Below are 17,849 nucleotides of genomic sequence, written 5' to 3'. Positions count from 1 at the left end.
GACAAAACACCGTATGTAAACTGACTGAAATTGCTTTAAAATGTCTCCTGTCAACATGCACTCAAACTCCAGACTTTACACTTGTCATCTGTGCAAAACAATTTTCACAAAAAAGAAACAGTAACATGAAGCCTAAGAGTTACTCACTCAGCTAAAAGCAGAAAATGCTGGAAATACTCATGCCAGGCAGCACTGGGAGAGTGAATCTTAACATTTCATGTCCACAACACTTCCTCAGAAGTGGACAATTGAGCGAAGAAGATTAGTTTCCAGCAACAGAAAAAATGGGGGAGGGATGAGTGGAACCAAAGGAGTATCTCCGATGGAGCAAGACCAGATAGGTTAATGGGGAGGGAGGCATTAGAAGCACATTATGTTAAGCCTGTGAAACGTGTCCAGCAAACCAGACTATATTAATTTTGAAAAAAGGAAAAATTAACAAGTTGTTTCAAAACTTCAAACTTTAAAAATTTTGTATATAAATGATAGGGTAACTTGAATGCTCTATATTGATATGTTTTGGATGTTTTTGTAAATAAAATGTATTTTGAAATAAAATGCTGAAGGGAGCTGGGTGATTTGAGGTAGCTCTGGCCATCTCAGGGCATACCAGACAAGATGAAACTCAAGCAGACATGGAAGAGACATATCAGGGCAGACTGTGTATGAACCAGGAACAGAGATGGACAGAGCAAAGCAACTGCAAACCAGGGGCCTCAGGGTGAAGAAGGGAGAGTAGGGCATTTGAACGAGAATCAGGTAACGCAGGGCAAGGAGCATATCACATGAAATATGAACACCCTGAGAAAGCACAGCAATCAAGAGGAGCACAATGGTAGCGGACAGAAAGGAAGAATACAGAGAGAGCAGGATGATCGGAATGGATCTGACAAACTAGAGGCAGAAAGTAGACCGATGAGAGTGATGGTGCAGTGCTTCATGTAGAGTGCACCAGGTGCAGGGATGGACAGAGGAAAGGAGCCACTAGCCAAGGAAAAAGCAATAGTAATCTGCAGGGAGAGTAAGGTGAGTGGAAATGGACCACAAAATGCGACGGAGCTGGATGAAGCAGAAATGATACAGATAAATAGGATTAGTTTCGATAGGTACAAGGACGGCATGGGCCCATTTCAATTCTGTATGAAACTATACTTGGGCAAGACAAAATGGGTAAAGGCGGCAATTAGAAATGCAATTAGGAGCACATTACGCAGACAAATATAATGTTGTTTCCATGCAGCACCATTCCAAATTTTTGTGATTATGATAATAATTCAGTTAGATTTTTCCTCCTCTTACTCCTTCTTTATTCTGTGTTCTACTCACAACACCCTCAACTTCTTGGCTGCTGGAAACTAATTTGTTTTCCACTCTTTCCAGTTTTAGTAAAGGGTCCCAAATTTGAAACATTTAATCCATTCCTCTCTCTACAGATGCTGCCTGACCTGCTGAGTATTTCCAGCAATTTGTTTCTATTTCAGATTTCCACCATCTACAGTTTTTTTTTTTTGAGCTTCATTTAATCACCGAGCAGTAGCCTTCAAATGACAAGATAACTTAACAAATGGATACAAACAGTTGGAAATGACTGACTCTTTTAAAGCTGGTTCCATACTAAACAAAGGATATTTAAATATATGAAATGTCTGAGAATTCACCTTTTCCTTCTGGTCATTCCTCATTCACTGCCATTTTATTAGACCATAAGACATTGGAGCAAAATTAAGCCATTCAGCCCATCGAGTCTGCTCTGCAATTTGATCATGGCTGATCCACTTCCCTCTCAACTCCATTCTCCTGCCTTCTCCTAGTAACCTTACATGCCCTGGCATTAACATAACACTCATGCTCGCCCAGCTCGTGTTCGTCGAAAACAGCCTCTGGCCCCACCAAACTGAGAAATCACGTTTGTGTGGATGCTGTGTAATGTACCGCCCAGTTACAAACCCACAACGCAAAATATCAGACAGTACATCATATGCAATTAAATGATTGAACTTTATGAATCTTAATCTGAATATAGGGTTAGTAATGAAAATTAAAAAAGGTCCATTTCAAGGAAAAGTCAAAAGTGCACGTTGGAGCTCACAACTTCGCCATTCTTCCACTATCGATCTCCTCCGAGCGTCACCGACCTTCGGACCCTCAGATTCCAGTCCACTCCATCCGGTGGTCTACCAGCTCTCTCCACACGCGTCCTCCCTCTTCATCTCTCCTCGACAAAAGACCACGAAAAACCTCCTTCCAGATTCACAAGACAGAGCAACAATCTCCTGATTGGCTAGCATGCATAACCACAGTCCTGTTATTTCCAGCCATAACCCAAACATTGCTGCTACAGAGAAACCATTGACCTCAGCAGTTAACTTTACAGAGAAGCCATTTCATTAGCCTTAGCAGTGAAACATTACAGAGAAGCTATTACATTAGCAGTGAATCCTTACAGCGTGTTACATTAAGAATCGATCAACCTCCGCCTTAAATACACTCAATGACCTTATTCAGAGATTAGTACTCACCACAATACAGCGGTTGGCTCCCCCAGGCAGACAGCTTCGAACTAGGCGGGTGAGGAACGTTGCTGCAGATGGGCTGTTGTGACGACTGACTCGAGAGGGCAGGGCAGCGACAGTGGCATATGTCAGGTACAGGGGGCAGTTATCTGTAGGGTTGGGGTTGAGGTTGCTCAGTGCTGTCTTCCAGACCTGTAAAAAGAAAGCAAGTTACATTTACGAACATCTTTTACTACTGAGGACAAGCCCAGTGTTTCCTGGTCAGTACAATACAGTAGATTCTGGGATACATCGGGGCCAGTACATCTTAGCCTAATTAGGTGGCTGCCTCAATTAGCTGAAGTTTCAAGGAAATAGTTTAAAAGGTGTTAAAAAGACAAACTACTGTTTAACTGAGTAACAAATTATGTACTTAAATGAAATAAGAATTAATTAGAACACCACCAATGCCATAAAACTGTGTATTAACTCCTGATAGTTATCAGCAGAGGAATTCGTCCAGTGTACACTGCCATTAATGGGTGCACAGGGAGGGCTAGCACCTCTGGTGAAGGGGCTTGTGCTGTCCATTCTGGGGCAGCTCACCCACCTTTGGCCCCCACCATTCACTCAGATCTCACCTGTGGCTCCAAGTAGCTGTTTGCATGAGTCAGCAGCCACACCCCAGTACACATCTTGGACAGGTGGGTTAAACCAGGTGAGTGTAGCTGACGGGCCTCATACCCAGAAACATGGTCTGCACTTGAAGGAAATGTAATCTCAAAATAATATTAATGTGACCAAATGGTCTGCCTGCAGAACAGACTCCTTAGGAGATGTTAGATGCAGTTTGTATTGATTTTTTTCAATGCAGAGTAGATGGATTTCTAAGGTAAGTCTGGTAAAATGTAGCATGTTTGGTAGATGTCTACATAACTGACTCACAAAATATGACACTGGTTTTTCCTCACCTTGAATCATACTGAATGCATTGTAGACCCATCAAAGGAAAGCAATTGTTAATGATATGTCAAAATTTGAAGAAAATTTCTCAAACTACATATACGTCACCATACACTACGGAGATTGGTTTTCCGAAAGACATTCACAGCAAATACAAAAAACAGAATCAATGAAAACCATCACACAAGATGGACACACAACCAATATGCAAAAGATAACAAATTGTGCAAATACAAAAAGAAAAATGTAATAATAAATAAGTCATAAATAATATTGACAGCATGAGTTGTAGAGTTCTTGAAAGTGAATCAATCGCTTATAAAATCAGCTGGCACCTAAGCGTTAGGGTGAGTGAAGGTAGCAGGTTCAGGAGCCTGATAGGTGGGGTAATAACTGTTCCTAAACATGGCAGTGTGGGACCCAAGGCTCCTGTACGCCCTTCCTGATGGCTTCAGCGAAAAGAGAGCATGACCTGGATAGTGGGGGCCCTCGAAGATGGATACTGCTTTTCTGTGACAGCACTCTTTGTAGATGTGCTCAATGGTGGGGAGGGTTTACCTGTGATGACTGGGCTGTGTCCTCGACCTTTGGTAGGATTTTCCATTCAAGGACATTGGTGTTTCCATACCAGGCTGTGATGCAACCAGTCACTGTACTCTTCGCAGTGCATCTACAGACGTTTGTCAAACTTTCAGACTACATGCTGAATCTTTGCAAACTTTTAAGTAGAGGCACTGGGTGCTCTCTTTATAATGGCATTTGCGTGTCTGATAGAGGACAGATCTGATGAAATGATAACACTGAGGAATTTAAAGTTAATGACCCTATCCAACTCTGATTCCCCAGTAAGGACTGGTCATGGACCTCTGGTTTTCTCCTTCTGAAGTCAATAATCTGCTCCTGAGTCTTGCTGATATTGAGTGAGAAGTTGTTGTGGCACCACTTAGGCAGATTTTCAATCTCCTTCCTATATGCTGATTTGTCACTTCCTTTGATTTCAGCCAACAAGCAGCTTAAATATGGTAAACACAAAATAATCAGCAGATGCTGGGATCAAAGCAACACTCACAACACGCTGGAGGAACTCAGCAGGTCGGGCAGCATCCGTGGAAACGGTGAGTCGACGTTTCGGGCCGGAACCCTTCGTCAGGACTGAAGACAGAAGGTGGGGGAGGGTTGGAAGAAGGCTGTTAGATTCAGTTGAAAAACCAGTAATTTGAAAGACAAAGGGGTGGGGGAGGGGGAGCAGGGACGTCATAGGCAGAAAAACAATGGGTAGTAGTAGGAGGAGGCGAAACCATGAGGGAAGTGATAGGCAGCTGGGGGAGGGGGCAGAGTGAAATAGGGATAGAGGAAGGGAGGGGGAGGGAATTACCAGAAGTTGGAGAATTCTATGTTCATACCAAGGGGCTGGAGACTACCTAGACGGTATATGAAGTGTTGCTACTCCAACCTGAGTTTAGCCTCATCATGGCAGTAGAGGAGGCCATGTATGGACATATCTGAATGGGAATGGGAAACAGAGTTGAGGTGGGTGGCTACCGGGAGATCCTATCTGTTGTGGCGGACGGAGTGGAGGTGCTCGACGAAGCGGTCCCCCAATCTGCGTCGGGTTTCACCGATGTAGAGGAGGCCGCACCGGGAGCACCGGATGCAATAGATGACCCCAAAAGAGTCACAAGTGAAGTGTTGCCTCACCTGGAAGGACTGTTTGGGGCCCTGAATGGTGGCAAGAGAGGAGGTGTAGGGGCAGCTGTAGCACTTACGCTTACAGGGATAAGTGCCGGGTGGGAGATCTCCAGCCCCTTGGTATGAACATAGAATTCTCCAACTTCCGGTAATTCCCTCCCCCTCCCTTCCCCTATCCCTATCTCACTCTGCCCCCTCCCCCAGCTGCCTATCACCTCCGTCATGGTTCCGCCTCCTTCTTCTACTACCCATTGTTTTCCTGCCAATGACGTCCCTGCTTCCCCTCCCCCACCCATTTGTGTTTCAAATTACTGTTTTTTCAACTGAACCTACCAGCCTTCTTCCAACCCTCCCCCCCTTCTTTCTTCAGTCCTAACGAAGGGTTCCGGCCCGAAACGTCGACTCATCATTTCCACGGATGCTGCCCGCCCTGCTGAGTTCCTCCAGCGTGTTGTGAGTGTAGCTTAAATATGGTATTGGAGCTGTACTTAACCTCGGTCATAAGTATAAAGCCAGTAGAGCAGGTAAAGCAAGTAAGCAGCCAGCCTTGTGGTGGTATGTTGACAATCCGAACTGACTGAGGTCTGCAAGTGAGAAAATTGAAGATCCAGTTGCACAAGGAGGCATTGAGGTCTAGGAATTGGAGCTCATTGATTAGTTTTAATGGCATAACAGTGTTGGATGCAGAGCTGTAGTCAATAAAGAACATCCAGATGCATGTCCTTTCACTGTCTGGGTGTTCCAGGACTGAGTGAGGAACCAGTGATACGGCATCAGCTGTCGACCTGTTGTGATGATAGGCAAACTGGAGTAGATCCGAATTACTCCAGTAGAAGTTAATATGCTTTATCACCAACCTCAGAGCAGTTCCTCTCAGTGGATGTTAATGCTACTGGATGATAGTCACTGAGACAGGTTACCAAGTTCTTTATGGGCACCAGTATGACTGAAGCAGGTGGGTACCATAGACTGCTGAAGCCAGAGGTTAAAGATATCAGTAAACACACCAGCCAGTTCGTTAGCATAGGTCTTCAGTATTCAGCAGGTACACTGTCTGCACCAAATGCTTTCCATGGGTTCAACTTGCTGAAGGATGCGCTGATGTAGGTATCAGGGACTGAAAACACAGGGCTGTCAGGGGCTGTGGGAGTTTGTGAAGGTGTCTCCATGCTCTGTCGATCAAAGCAAGCATAAAAGGCAGTGAGCTCATCTGGGGAGTGATAACTTGTTGTCACATGTCATTTGGTTTACTTTGTAGCAGCTGATAGCATTCTAACCTGGCCACAGTTGTCGAGCATCCTTCTGTGATTCAAGTTCAGTAAGAGTTGACACTTAACATATGAGATGGCTTTTCAGTGGTCGTATCTGGACCTCTTGTACATATTTTCCTTGGTTGCCAGACCTGAACACCATCAATCTGCCCCCTCATCAGAGTGCAGATCTTTTGGTTCACTCAGAGCTTTGAGTTGGGGGACACTGAATGTTTTTGTGGGGACATACTTGTATACGTTAGAAAGCCTGTTACAACCGTGGAGTATTTATTTAGATCCTCTGATGAGTCCTTGAACATGGCCCAGTCCACTGACTCCAACAATACTGTAGCTGCTCACCTGCCTCCTGCAACTACCTCTTTGGTGCCCTTACCTCTGGCGCCTTGCTCTTTAACCTCTAGCTGTATGCTGGATGGACGAGGACAGCCAAATGACCAGATTTGCATCATAGTATGAGTGCTAGACAAGCCTTGTCTTTCATCATCAAGAAACTCCTGCAAAAGTGCTGACAATAAGTGTAACACTGGTTGAGTCAATTGAACTTTGCCATTTTGAACATCATAAAATTATAATGACTGGTTGATAAAAGAAGATCAAGCTCAGTGCAATCTTTCAGCCTCCCTCTCTTTATGATAGTGTACACATTAACAATGACTACTAATATTTAATCAAAAGAGTGGGCTTAAAATGATAATGAAGCAACCAGGAGCAGGGAGCCATGTCAAGGAGAATCGCTTTTTATCCCTTTGCATTCTGTAGGGAATGAGGAACAGGAACGAGAAACTTTGCAAGCAGGGTTGCCACTTCACTTGCATAATCATTACTGGAAGATACAACTAATCCACCATTTCAGCAGCATTCCTTTTAGGATCCTAGAATGCAAATCATCCAGGAACTTAACAAGCACAAGCCCTGTTAATGGTCTTTTTCCTCTTGTGTTAATGTTTAATTCCTGCGTGACATTATTCAATAATAATATGATCACAGTATCTTCCATAGTACAGACTCCTGTGCCTCCTCCTAGTGCTCCATAAGTATCTCCCTCACAGAGACGTTCTTGCCCATGTTTATTCCACACCAAATACAAATTAACTCACCGTTCATGTTTGGGAAACAGTTAAAATGATCAGATTAGAGAGAAAAAATATATTGTGCCGATAGGAACGTAGAACTTTGCCACTCAGAAGGCTTCATAGACATATAAATTATACTAAAAGGAGGCTGCTCCTATAGCTCTCTTCATCAGGGAATTCCAAAGGTACTAAACTCCAAAGAAATTCTTTTGCATCTCAGCATTTGTCCTTAAAATCTTTTACATTTCAAGATCATTTTTCATATTTTTTTTAAACTACCATGAGTCATGTTCCAATTCATTAAAACCTTTTCTTGTAGGATAATCACTCAAAACCTGCTATCAAAGCTTCACTGAACAACCACCAATGGAATATTTTTGCTTAAACAAGGGGTCCAAAATTGTTTGCTGTAACTCTGAATGTCATCACACCAGTGCAGTAAGCCTTCTGTGTTTCTGTTCTCCAATCCCCAGGAACAACACTCCATTAGTTAGCAGCTGCTTGTGTTCTGGATTTGTGTTCCATGTTTAAGGATGCCCAACCAACGTAGTGCTGTAGCTTTCTTCCATTTAATATTCTTCTTTCCAAAACAACAACGTCACTTTTTCATAAGTTGCACTCCATTTTCCAGATTTCTGGTCACTCGTTTACCCTAGTAAATTACTCTGGGTGCTGCGTGTACCCTCCTCACAGCTCACTTTCCCATTTTTTTTTGCACCATCTACAAACTTGGCCACCTTCCTTCAGTTCATTATCAATTGCAAGCAGTTCTGGTCTCAGTACTGATTCCTCTGGTACCCCCACTGGTTGTTTCTGCCAGCCGACTTACTACAAATTCATTACAGCTTGCTGCTTTCCACATATAGGCCTCTGCTCAACCCATTTCAATATATTGCCTCCAACACCATTGGCTCTGAATTTGTAAGGTCTCTTTCTGATACACCTCATCAATCATCTTGAAGTCCAAATACATTTACTGGTTCTGCTCTATCTCCTCATTCAAGATTGCCTCAGAAAACTAACAAGTTTGTCAGGGCAAATTTTTGCTTGCTTAGGTTATGATTTACTAAATGCGTTGTTAGTGCTTCCTTAATAATAAATACTGCCTGGATCAAAGAGTATATATTATGAAGGAAGGTTGAGTGAGCTAGGGCTTCTCTTTTTGGAGCATGAGAGGCAACTTGATGGAGGTATATGAGAGGCAAAGATAGAGTGAAGAGTCCACACTTTATTCACAGGCAGCAATGGCCAAGACCAGACAACATCCATTTAAGGTGAGTGGAGGAAAGACTTTTTTTTAAAAAAAAACACACATAGAATGGTGGGTGCCTAGAACACACTGCCAGGGGTGGTGATACAGGACCATACAAAAGAGACATTTTAAAGACTCTTAAATAGGCACAGTAATGTAAGAAAAATGGAAGGTTATGGTCTGTATAAGAGTTAGATTGATCATGGTGTAGTTTATATTGGTCAGCACAGCATCATGTACCCTGTAGGTTATGCTAATCTTCCTTTAGTTAGCTACTTTCAGAATAGGGGCATCACATTGGCTCATTTCAATCCTCTGACACTTCATGGATTTTTGGAAGATTACAATTAATCTGGTAACTCAGCAACACTCCTTTTAGGATCCGAGAATGCAAACCATTTGGGGGACGAATCAGGCACTGGTCTCATTAATGCGACTCTTTGGGTAGTGTTGGTATTTAATTCCTCCTGTTATTATTCAGGTTGATTGTAGCATTTTACACACTAAAGACTGATGGAAAATTTAATTTCTTTGACATTTCATTTAATTTCTTTGACATTTCTTCATTCCCCTTCAATATTTTCCTTACAAGAGGGGAGACAAAGGGATCAGGAGAGAAGTAAAAAAAAAGGAAAGCAAAGAGGAATGATGAAATTAAATTATTAAAATATGGTAAAGGAGTGAGATATTTTACAAACATGAGAATTAAAAAGGATGAGGAATGACCACTAAGGGACAAATGGGGGAAAAAACAGGTTTAACGGGGAATGCCAAAGACAGTCAATCATTATTTTCCTATTGGGGAGGTAGAAAAGGTAAACATGACATTGGATGATAGCCAACATAATGGCTACATTCACATCAGGTAAATTATAAACCAGTCTGTGCAAAGAAAGACAATGGGATCCCTATTAAAGAGTATTTAAAAAAATCTAAAGTCCAAAACTGTAATAATGAGAACAGTATGAATTAAGATATGGAAAGTCTTGCTTGAGGAACCACATTGAATTTTTATTTCAGGGATAAGATTTTTAAAAGATAGACAACTTTAATTCAGCAAATGTAATTATCTATATTTTCAAAAGATCTTTGATAAGGTATCTTATGATAGACTAACAAATGCCATAGAATGCAGAGTAAGGGTACAAGTACCAAAACAGATTGCTGGCTGGCGTCAAGGAAGAGAGCAACATATGGAAGTAAATTGTAGCTATTTGTAGTGAAAAATAGGTTCTTTCACTCAGTTAGTGGACAAATATGATTTATCTAATGCACACTTTTTTAGATATTTACAAATTAGGAATATTTTACGTAGTTTACTTCCAAATTTTCCCTCTGCTTGTCCACCCAATATGATAGATACTCTTTTTCAGGTTAAACCATTTCAAAAAAGACTGATAGCTATAATGTATAAATGGTTATTGAATTTGCAAAAGGTATCTAACGATAAAATTAAAGGTGCATGGGAATTGGAATTTTGAGAGTCAATTTTGAGAGTCACTTTCAGATAATCAATGGGATAAAATTTTTCATTTGATAAATACCTCATCCATTTGTGTCAAAAGATAAATTAACCCATAGTTTTCCTAATATTAATCCTATTTGCGACAGATGTAATATTGAGGTGGCTACTTTAACTCATATGTTTTGGTCTTGTATTACGATAGATAATTTTTGGAAAGATGTCTTTAAAACTTTATCAAAAGTTTTGAATTTGGACCTACAACTGAATTTATCTACAGCAATTTTTGGGATCATTCCACCGGAAGCAGGATATGTTCCTATTTCCGCTCAACGGATGATAGTATTTACAACTTTATTGGCTAGGAGAACCATTTTGCTTAAGTGGAAGGACTCTAATCCACCTGTTTTTTATTGGCTTTCCTCCATTATGTCCTGTCTAAGTTTAGAGAAAATAAGTCGGCCATTTGATACATCCATTAAATTTGAAGAAACTTGGCAACCTTTTATTCAATATTTTCATATGGTTTGATTTATTGCTCTCCCAGTTACTCTCTCAAAACTTTGGATTTGATCAGAAAGTTTTTCTTTTTTCTTACTCTATTCTCAATATGGACTGCCCAATCCCCTTTTTTTTTCCTTTTTTTATTATTTTTTTGCTTTTGTTTATAGAGAATAATGGGTTTTTTCCTATATATAAAATTATAAAAGTTTTTTTATCGTTTTTCTCTTTATGAAATAAGAGGAGCATTTATACTATGTATATAATTAATGATTAATACTATGTATGATCTTGATAATGTTTATTTTACCTTTATATGTATTGTTATCGATATAGATATCTGAGATAATCCTCCTCTTGTCTGTATATGTACTTTTTAAAAAATCAATAAAAAGATTGATAAAGAAAGAAAGAAAAATAGGAATCAATTTTGCACAAGTATTTGCAACTTACAAAAATGATATGAAATTAATTTGAAAATAACATTGGGAGGATAATCAATGCTGATGATTGGAAATATCGACAAAGGCCATTACTTGCAGAATGGATAAATAATACAAAATAGTACATTTTGAAAGGAAGAACAGGGAGATTGCTTATTACCTGGAAGGCGTGAGCCTCCGTAGAGTAAAGGGACAAACATATAATCATTAACATTTGAACCACAAGTCAACAATGCTTATAAAATAAAGAAACCAAGCACTTGTACTTGTTTCAAAAAAGGAGAATTAAAAAGTGATGAAGTTATGCAAACTTGCATTGAACTCAGATCTAAACCTGTTGACCTATACTTGGTGCAAAATGTGCAGTTCCAAATGCCACATTACAAGCAGGAATATCGAAACAATGGAGATTATGCCAAATAATGTAAGGATATGCAAGCAGAAAGACCTACCCTTTAACATTATAAAAGGGTTTTGATAATGGAGGAGAAGGAGAGAATACTTTCACTCAGGAAAAGCATAACCAGAACACACGATAAATTCAGAAGAAACCCAGCAAAGTGTGGTATGACTGTGGGACAGGGACTGTTTGAAGCAAAGAACAGAAATGCACTTTGGGGTAAGCGGCACTGGCCTACAAGGGAGAAGTAACAACGTTTATAGATGCGGAAAGGCAGGAGACAAGTCTTCTGGGAGCAACTCGAGGTTTGGCGATGACTAGGGCATTAGGTAATGAATAAACTGACTGGATTGGGCTGAATGGCTTGTTTCAGAGCCGCGTAAACTGTGCAACAGTTATGAAATACTCTCCCGTGCAATGGTTGTCATTGGCAGTCGTATTAATAATCTTTGCAACTAGAAAAAATTGCATCCCGTGCAGGACAGGGGTCGAAGGTCCTGCCGCTGCGGGGGGGAGTTTTGGAGTTGGAATCCCCGACGGAGGACGGGGATCTCGGGTCCCCGATACCTAGGGGAAGGGGAGAGAGCTCGGGTACCCGATGCCCGGGGAAGATCAGTGTCACCTCATGCCCTGACCTCGGGGCCAAGTCCAGCTATCCATACGCCCTTGCCCGCAACCTCTCACCTCCTCCGTCACCTGAGGCGACAGCTTGCCGCTAATTTCATCCCACCGCAGCTTCTGCAGGTTGGGCAGCTGTCCGACGATAAGCAGCGGCCGGCTGGGAGGCTCCGAATCCCCACTACCGGCGCTGAAGCACAGTTCCACGCCAGCCATCTTGGCCCGCCTCAGCTGAGTTCAGCTCTCGCGAGACTCCGCCCCCATGGCCCGGTCTAGGCTCCACCCACACGCCTGCGGCTCTAAAGACACGCCCCCCTATCGGCGCATCAGATTGGTCCGGCCCCAGAGGCTTCGCCCATTGGCCCGTACTAAGCCGCCCACTGACTACAAGCCGTGCCCACGACGGGCCATTGTCCCCGTGCCTCCTGCTGCGGGAAATGTGGGGCGGTAGTATTAAAGTGGGCGATTATCAGCCCCAGAGGTCAGTGGGCGTTTCTAAAGTCCAATAAAGATATAGGGGGGTGGCAATTGAGGAATTACAGGCTTAATTTAAGAAATGAATTGCTTACTATAAGCATTTGAGCCTCAGTGCCTCAGAATTGATTACAGTGATAACGTATTCGCCTCTTGCTAACCCACCGTTCTCTTAGAATGCTCGAAGCGCATTACAACTGTGGGAAAGCAAAGTGACACTTCTGTATTTGGCATATCATGAGAAACCTGACCTGAAGAAATGCCCTGCATTATTACCATTCACTACTGTAATACAGTGTTACGGGAAAAACTACTTCACCTGGATGCACCCAAGGTCAAAGCATCTCCATTTGCTTGACTACGTTGTGACTCGCAGAGCAGATATGCCGGCGGTTCTATCGACAAAAGCAATGCGTGGAGCAGAGTGCTCATCTGATCATTACATGGTACGATCACAACTCACACGTATTCCCATTCTGATATGTCTAGCCACAGCCTCCTCCACTGTAAAGATGAAGCCACACACAGGTTGGAGGAACAACACCTTATATTCTGTCTGGGTGGCCTCCAACCTGATGGCATGAACATTGACTTCTCTAACTTCCGCTAATGCCCCACCTCCCCCTCCTACCCCATCCATTATTTATTTATATACACACATTCTTTCTCTATCTCTCCCTCTGACTATACCCCTTGCCCATCCTCTGGGTTTCCCCCCTCCCCCTTTTCCTTCTCCCTGGGCCTCCTGTCCCATGATCCTCTCATATCCCTTTTGCCAATTACCTGTCCAGCTCTTGGCTCCATCCCTCCCCCTCCTGTCTTCTCCTATCATTTTGGATCTCCCCCTCCCCCTTTCAAATCTCTTACTAGCTCTTCCTTCAGTTAGTCCTGACAAAGGGTCTCAGCCCGAAACGTCGACTGGAGATGCTGCCTGGCCTGCTGCGTTCACCAGCAACTTTGATGTGTGTTGCTTAGACTTAAACTGTTGCTGCCAAGGCGAAAAACACCCAGTGAAACACCCAAGAAAATGGATATCAACAAGTTACTTTAGAGGGACATTAGAGGAGACTTAGCATTGACATTATCTCTCCAAGAAGACAAAGACCCTCTCACTGACACAACCAATATTGAAGAATGCTGGAAGCAGCTCAAGAAAACCATCCATTCAACCGCAAGTGCGGTGCTTGGTCACCCAACGAGAAAAACTCCTGACTGGTTTCAAGACCAAAATGATTCAATTCAAGAACTGTTGGAGATGAAATAAAGGCTTTATATGTGTCATTTGAAAGAGAACTCTGAAAGAAGCAAAGCAGCATTTAAGGCCCTGAAAGCCAAAGTTCAACGGGAGATCAGGGCTATGAAGAACAACTGGTGGAATAAGAAAGCAGGAGAACTGCAAGCAATGTCAGACAGGAATGCCTACCATGGGCTCTTCTCAGGACTGAAAGCTATCTATGGTCCAAGAAGCAATACAGTGGCCCCAGTAAAAACTGTAGATGGGAGCAAGCTATACACTGACAGGAAAGACATCATTGAGTGATGGAGGGAACACTTCTGTAACCTTCTAAACCAACAAGGTGCGGCTGACCGCAATGCATGTGAAAGGCTCACAACTAGACCGGTAAGACGAGCTATGTGGACTCATCACTATGACAGAACTTAAGACTTTAAAAGACACCAGAAGTGGTAAAGCACCCGGGCAAAATGGCATTCCATCAGATGTACTGAAGCAAGGTGGTCCTGCTCTGAAGACTGAACTGTTGAACTTATATAATGCTCGTTGGCAGAGTCAATGTCTCCCTCAGGACTTCAAAGATGCGCTAATAGTCACCATCTACAGGAAGAAAGGTGACCATAGTGTTTGTGGAAACCACCGAGGAATCTCCCTTCTGTCCACAGCTGGCAAGATTATGGTGAAGATACTGCTCAATTGGCTCAAGATCATCTCAGAAGATGTGCTTCCTGAAAGCCAATGTGGCTTTAGGGCTGGAAGAGCAACTACTAATGATTTTTACTTTGAGGCAACTCCAGAAGGCAGTAGAACAGCAGCAGCCATTGTACATTGTCTTTGTTGATTTCTCACAAGCATTTGATACAGTGGACAGAGAAACATGCTGGGAAGTGCTCAAAACTTATGGCTGTTCAGATAGGCTGGTTACAATGATCAAGTTGTTTCATGAGAACATGTCTGGCAAAGTATCTATTGGAGGAGACATCAGTGAAGCTTTCACCATCAACCACAGGGTAAAACAGGGATGCGTTCTTGCTCCAACTTTGTTCACACTATACCTTGCTGCAGTTTTGGAAATAATGGACCATAATTTGGACAAAGGTGTGTACATCAGGACTCGCTCAGATGGAAAATTGTTCAACCTGTCAAGACTCAAAGCCTCAACCAAATCAAGAGAGCTTCTGTATGCAGACCACTCAGCCCTGGTTGCTACTGATGTCAATGTGATTCAAGAAATTGTAGACCGCTTCTCGTTTGCTGCCACTCTTTTTGGCCTAAGAATCAATGTCTCCAACACCGAACTTCTGTACCTGCCTCGCCCTCTGTGTAGTCCCAGTGAGACCCAACCACCAGTCATATCGGTCAATGGGGTAGCACTGAAATGTTCTGACTCTTTCACATACTTAGGAAGCGCTGTGACCAACACCAACTCATCAGATCTGGAAGTTGAGAGGAGAATTCAATCAGCTACAGGAGTCTTTGGTGCTTTGCAGAAGTGACTTTGGTCTCGTCACGACATTAAAATGGCAACCAAGGTCAAAGTGTACAACACAGCTGTTTTACCATCTCTGCTTTATTCAACTGAAATGATGACATTGTATTGGAAACACATCAAGAAATTGACCAAGACACAACATAGGCATTTACGCCAAATATTACACATCAGGTGGCAAGAGAGGGTACCAGATGTGGAGGTGCACAAACGTGCTGGGACAGTCAGCGTAGAATCGCTTATTACAGCTTCTCAGCTGCGTTGGACTGGTCATGTCACACAAATGAGCGATGATCGTTTACCCAAAGCTGGCGAGCTACATGAAGGAAAGAGGAAGCATGGTGGTCAGAAGCTGCACTACAAAGATGTGCTCAAGCACCATATGAAGAACACTGACATGAATGTCAACACCTGGGAGAAAGATGCTTTGAACAGAGGAAGTTGGCACTGCTTTGTCAAGAAGTCAATCCCAGCTATCAAGGAGAAAAGGCAGAAGAAATATGAAGCAGGTCATGAACGCAGACATTCGGTGCTAGACCAGTCAAATCACAAATGCAACCCAATGTGGGAGACAGTGCCGATCCAATGCTGCTCTTGTGGCCCATAAACGTGCCTGCAGAGACTAAACTCTCAGCACAGTCAACATCAAAATCAATGGACAGCCGAAGGAGAAGACAGTGTTAGCTAGTACAATTACCATACTCTAGTCACATAGTGACACAATTCCTCTGCGTTAATGTGTGGCGTTTAATGGAGAAAAGTTCAGAATCTGCCCTTTCAAATGGTCTAGACCGCATTTCCATAGCCCAACCGAGATATCGCCAAACCACTTCAGGCCGCTTCAGGTTTTACCTGGCATCGTAACTTTCCCAAGCAAAAGAAAATCTGCAGATGCTGGAAATCCAAGCAATACACACAAAGTGCTGGAGGAACTCAGAAGGCCAGCCAACATCTATGGAAAAAAGAGTACCGTTGACATTTCGGAACAAAACCCTTCATCAGGGTTCAACTTTCCCCTTTATTAATCGCAGCACTTGAGGTTGGACTTAAATAGCAGGCTATTGCCTGTGGTTGTTAATCCATAACAAAATGAATGAAAACAAAGTGTAGACAGTATAGTGCAGAGTATCTAAAATAAGATTTATATTTGCATTTATACCAAGACCAAGCACCAACAGCAGACAATGTCTGTTGTGTGAATTTTTATTTGAAATGAGGCAATTTTAACCATCCAGGCTCCTTGAACATTTGAAGAGAATGATGACATCCTAACTTTCACCATTAATGATCGCAGTGCTTGAGATTGGACTTCAAACAATGGGCGCAAATAGCGGCAGCAGACCAAACAAAAATAAGTGTAGACAAGACAGTTTGGAGTATCTGAAATATGGATTTATACCAGCAGCCAATGTGCCTGTTGTGTGGAAAAGTTTTTTCAAGTGAGGCAATGAAACCTTCCAGGCTCCTTGAACATTTGAAGAGAAAACACTCTGACAAAGCAAACAAGAACTTTGCTTAGTTTCAGTCACTTTGTGAAAACTTTCAGAAATGGAAAACACCTCAAAACATGTTTGGCAGCACTTCACAACAAAACAGTGATGGTGTGTGTGCTTCATACATTTCATTGCTCATTGCTAATTTGAAGAACTGATTCTGCCAACAGGAAAAGAGGTTCTGAATACAGTTTTGCATAACTTGCCAGACCAAATAATTAAAGTGATTCCACTCATCAACAAGTCTATTGAAAGAAAAATAGATGAAATGTCTAAGAATATGGAAAACACATTGTGCAACATACTTAGGACAAAAGAATTTGCTCTGCAGTTGGATGAGTCAACTTTGCCAGGCAACAAATCTCTGCTTATAGGTTACATCTGCTTCATGAAAGTTGAAAGCATGGTTCAAGAGCTGTTATTTATGAGGGGACTAGAAAGAGATACGAAGGGAGAGTCAATATTTCAGGTTGTTGAACAAATTTTCAAAGGGAAGGACATTCTGCTCACCAACATTCTTGCTTGTGAAACAGATGGGGCATCATTAATGCAGAAAGAAACCACCATGGGGTCACTACTTTCTTGAAAAAAACTGTACCTAACATATTTATCACTCACTGTGTAATTCACAGACACCAACTTGTCAAAAACCTGTGTTCAGCTGCAGAAATCCTTAAATACTGTTAACTCAGCAGTAAATAAAATCAAGTGCCATGCTCTCAATTCTCAACTGTTTCACAAGATTTGTATTGAGAATGATGGACAGTTTGAACGCTTGCTGTTGCAAACAGAAGTCAGGTGGGTCTCAAAAGGAAACCCTGAGACACTTCTACACACTTTTTGAAACTGTGATAAAATTCTTTGAAGACTCAAATCAAGAATATTAGGCATGACATTGTTTATTTGTTAGAATGATTCACAAAGTTTAATTAAATCAATCTTCGGTTGTAAGGAAATGATGTGAATCTTATCAAAATCAGTTGTCTCCACATTTC

General features: G+C 42.2%; 1 protein-coding gene across 1 annotated transcript in view; it reads right to left on the bottom strand.

The window, feature by feature from the left end:
* npepl1 (aminopeptidase like 1) overlaps positions 1-12,416 on the bottom strand; it is a 29,908-nt gene extending 17,492 nt beyond the window's left edge. Inside the window, exons 1-2 of the mRNA XM_072238889.1 lie at positions 12,231-12,416; positions 2,520-2,705 (exon numbers count right to left, since the gene is read on the bottom strand). Coding sequence (XP_072094990.1) covers positions 2,520-2,705; positions 12,231-12,380 — 336 coding nt within the window. The 5' untranslated portion in view covers positions 12,381-12,416. The remainder of the gene's footprint in view (positions 1-2,519; positions 2,706-12,230) is intronic.
* Between the last annotated feature and the right edge of the window lie 5,433 nt (positions 12,417-17,849).

This window comes from Mobula birostris, chromosome 2 (genome assembly GCF_030028105.1).
Source record: "Mobula birostris isolate sMobBir1 chromosome 2, sMobBir1.hap1, whole genome shotgun sequence".
Lineage (NCBI taxonomy): Eukaryota > Metazoa > Chordata > Chondrichthyes > Myliobatiformes > Myliobatidae > Mobula > Mobula birostris.
This window is presented reverse-complemented; position numbering and strand designations above follow the sequence as displayed.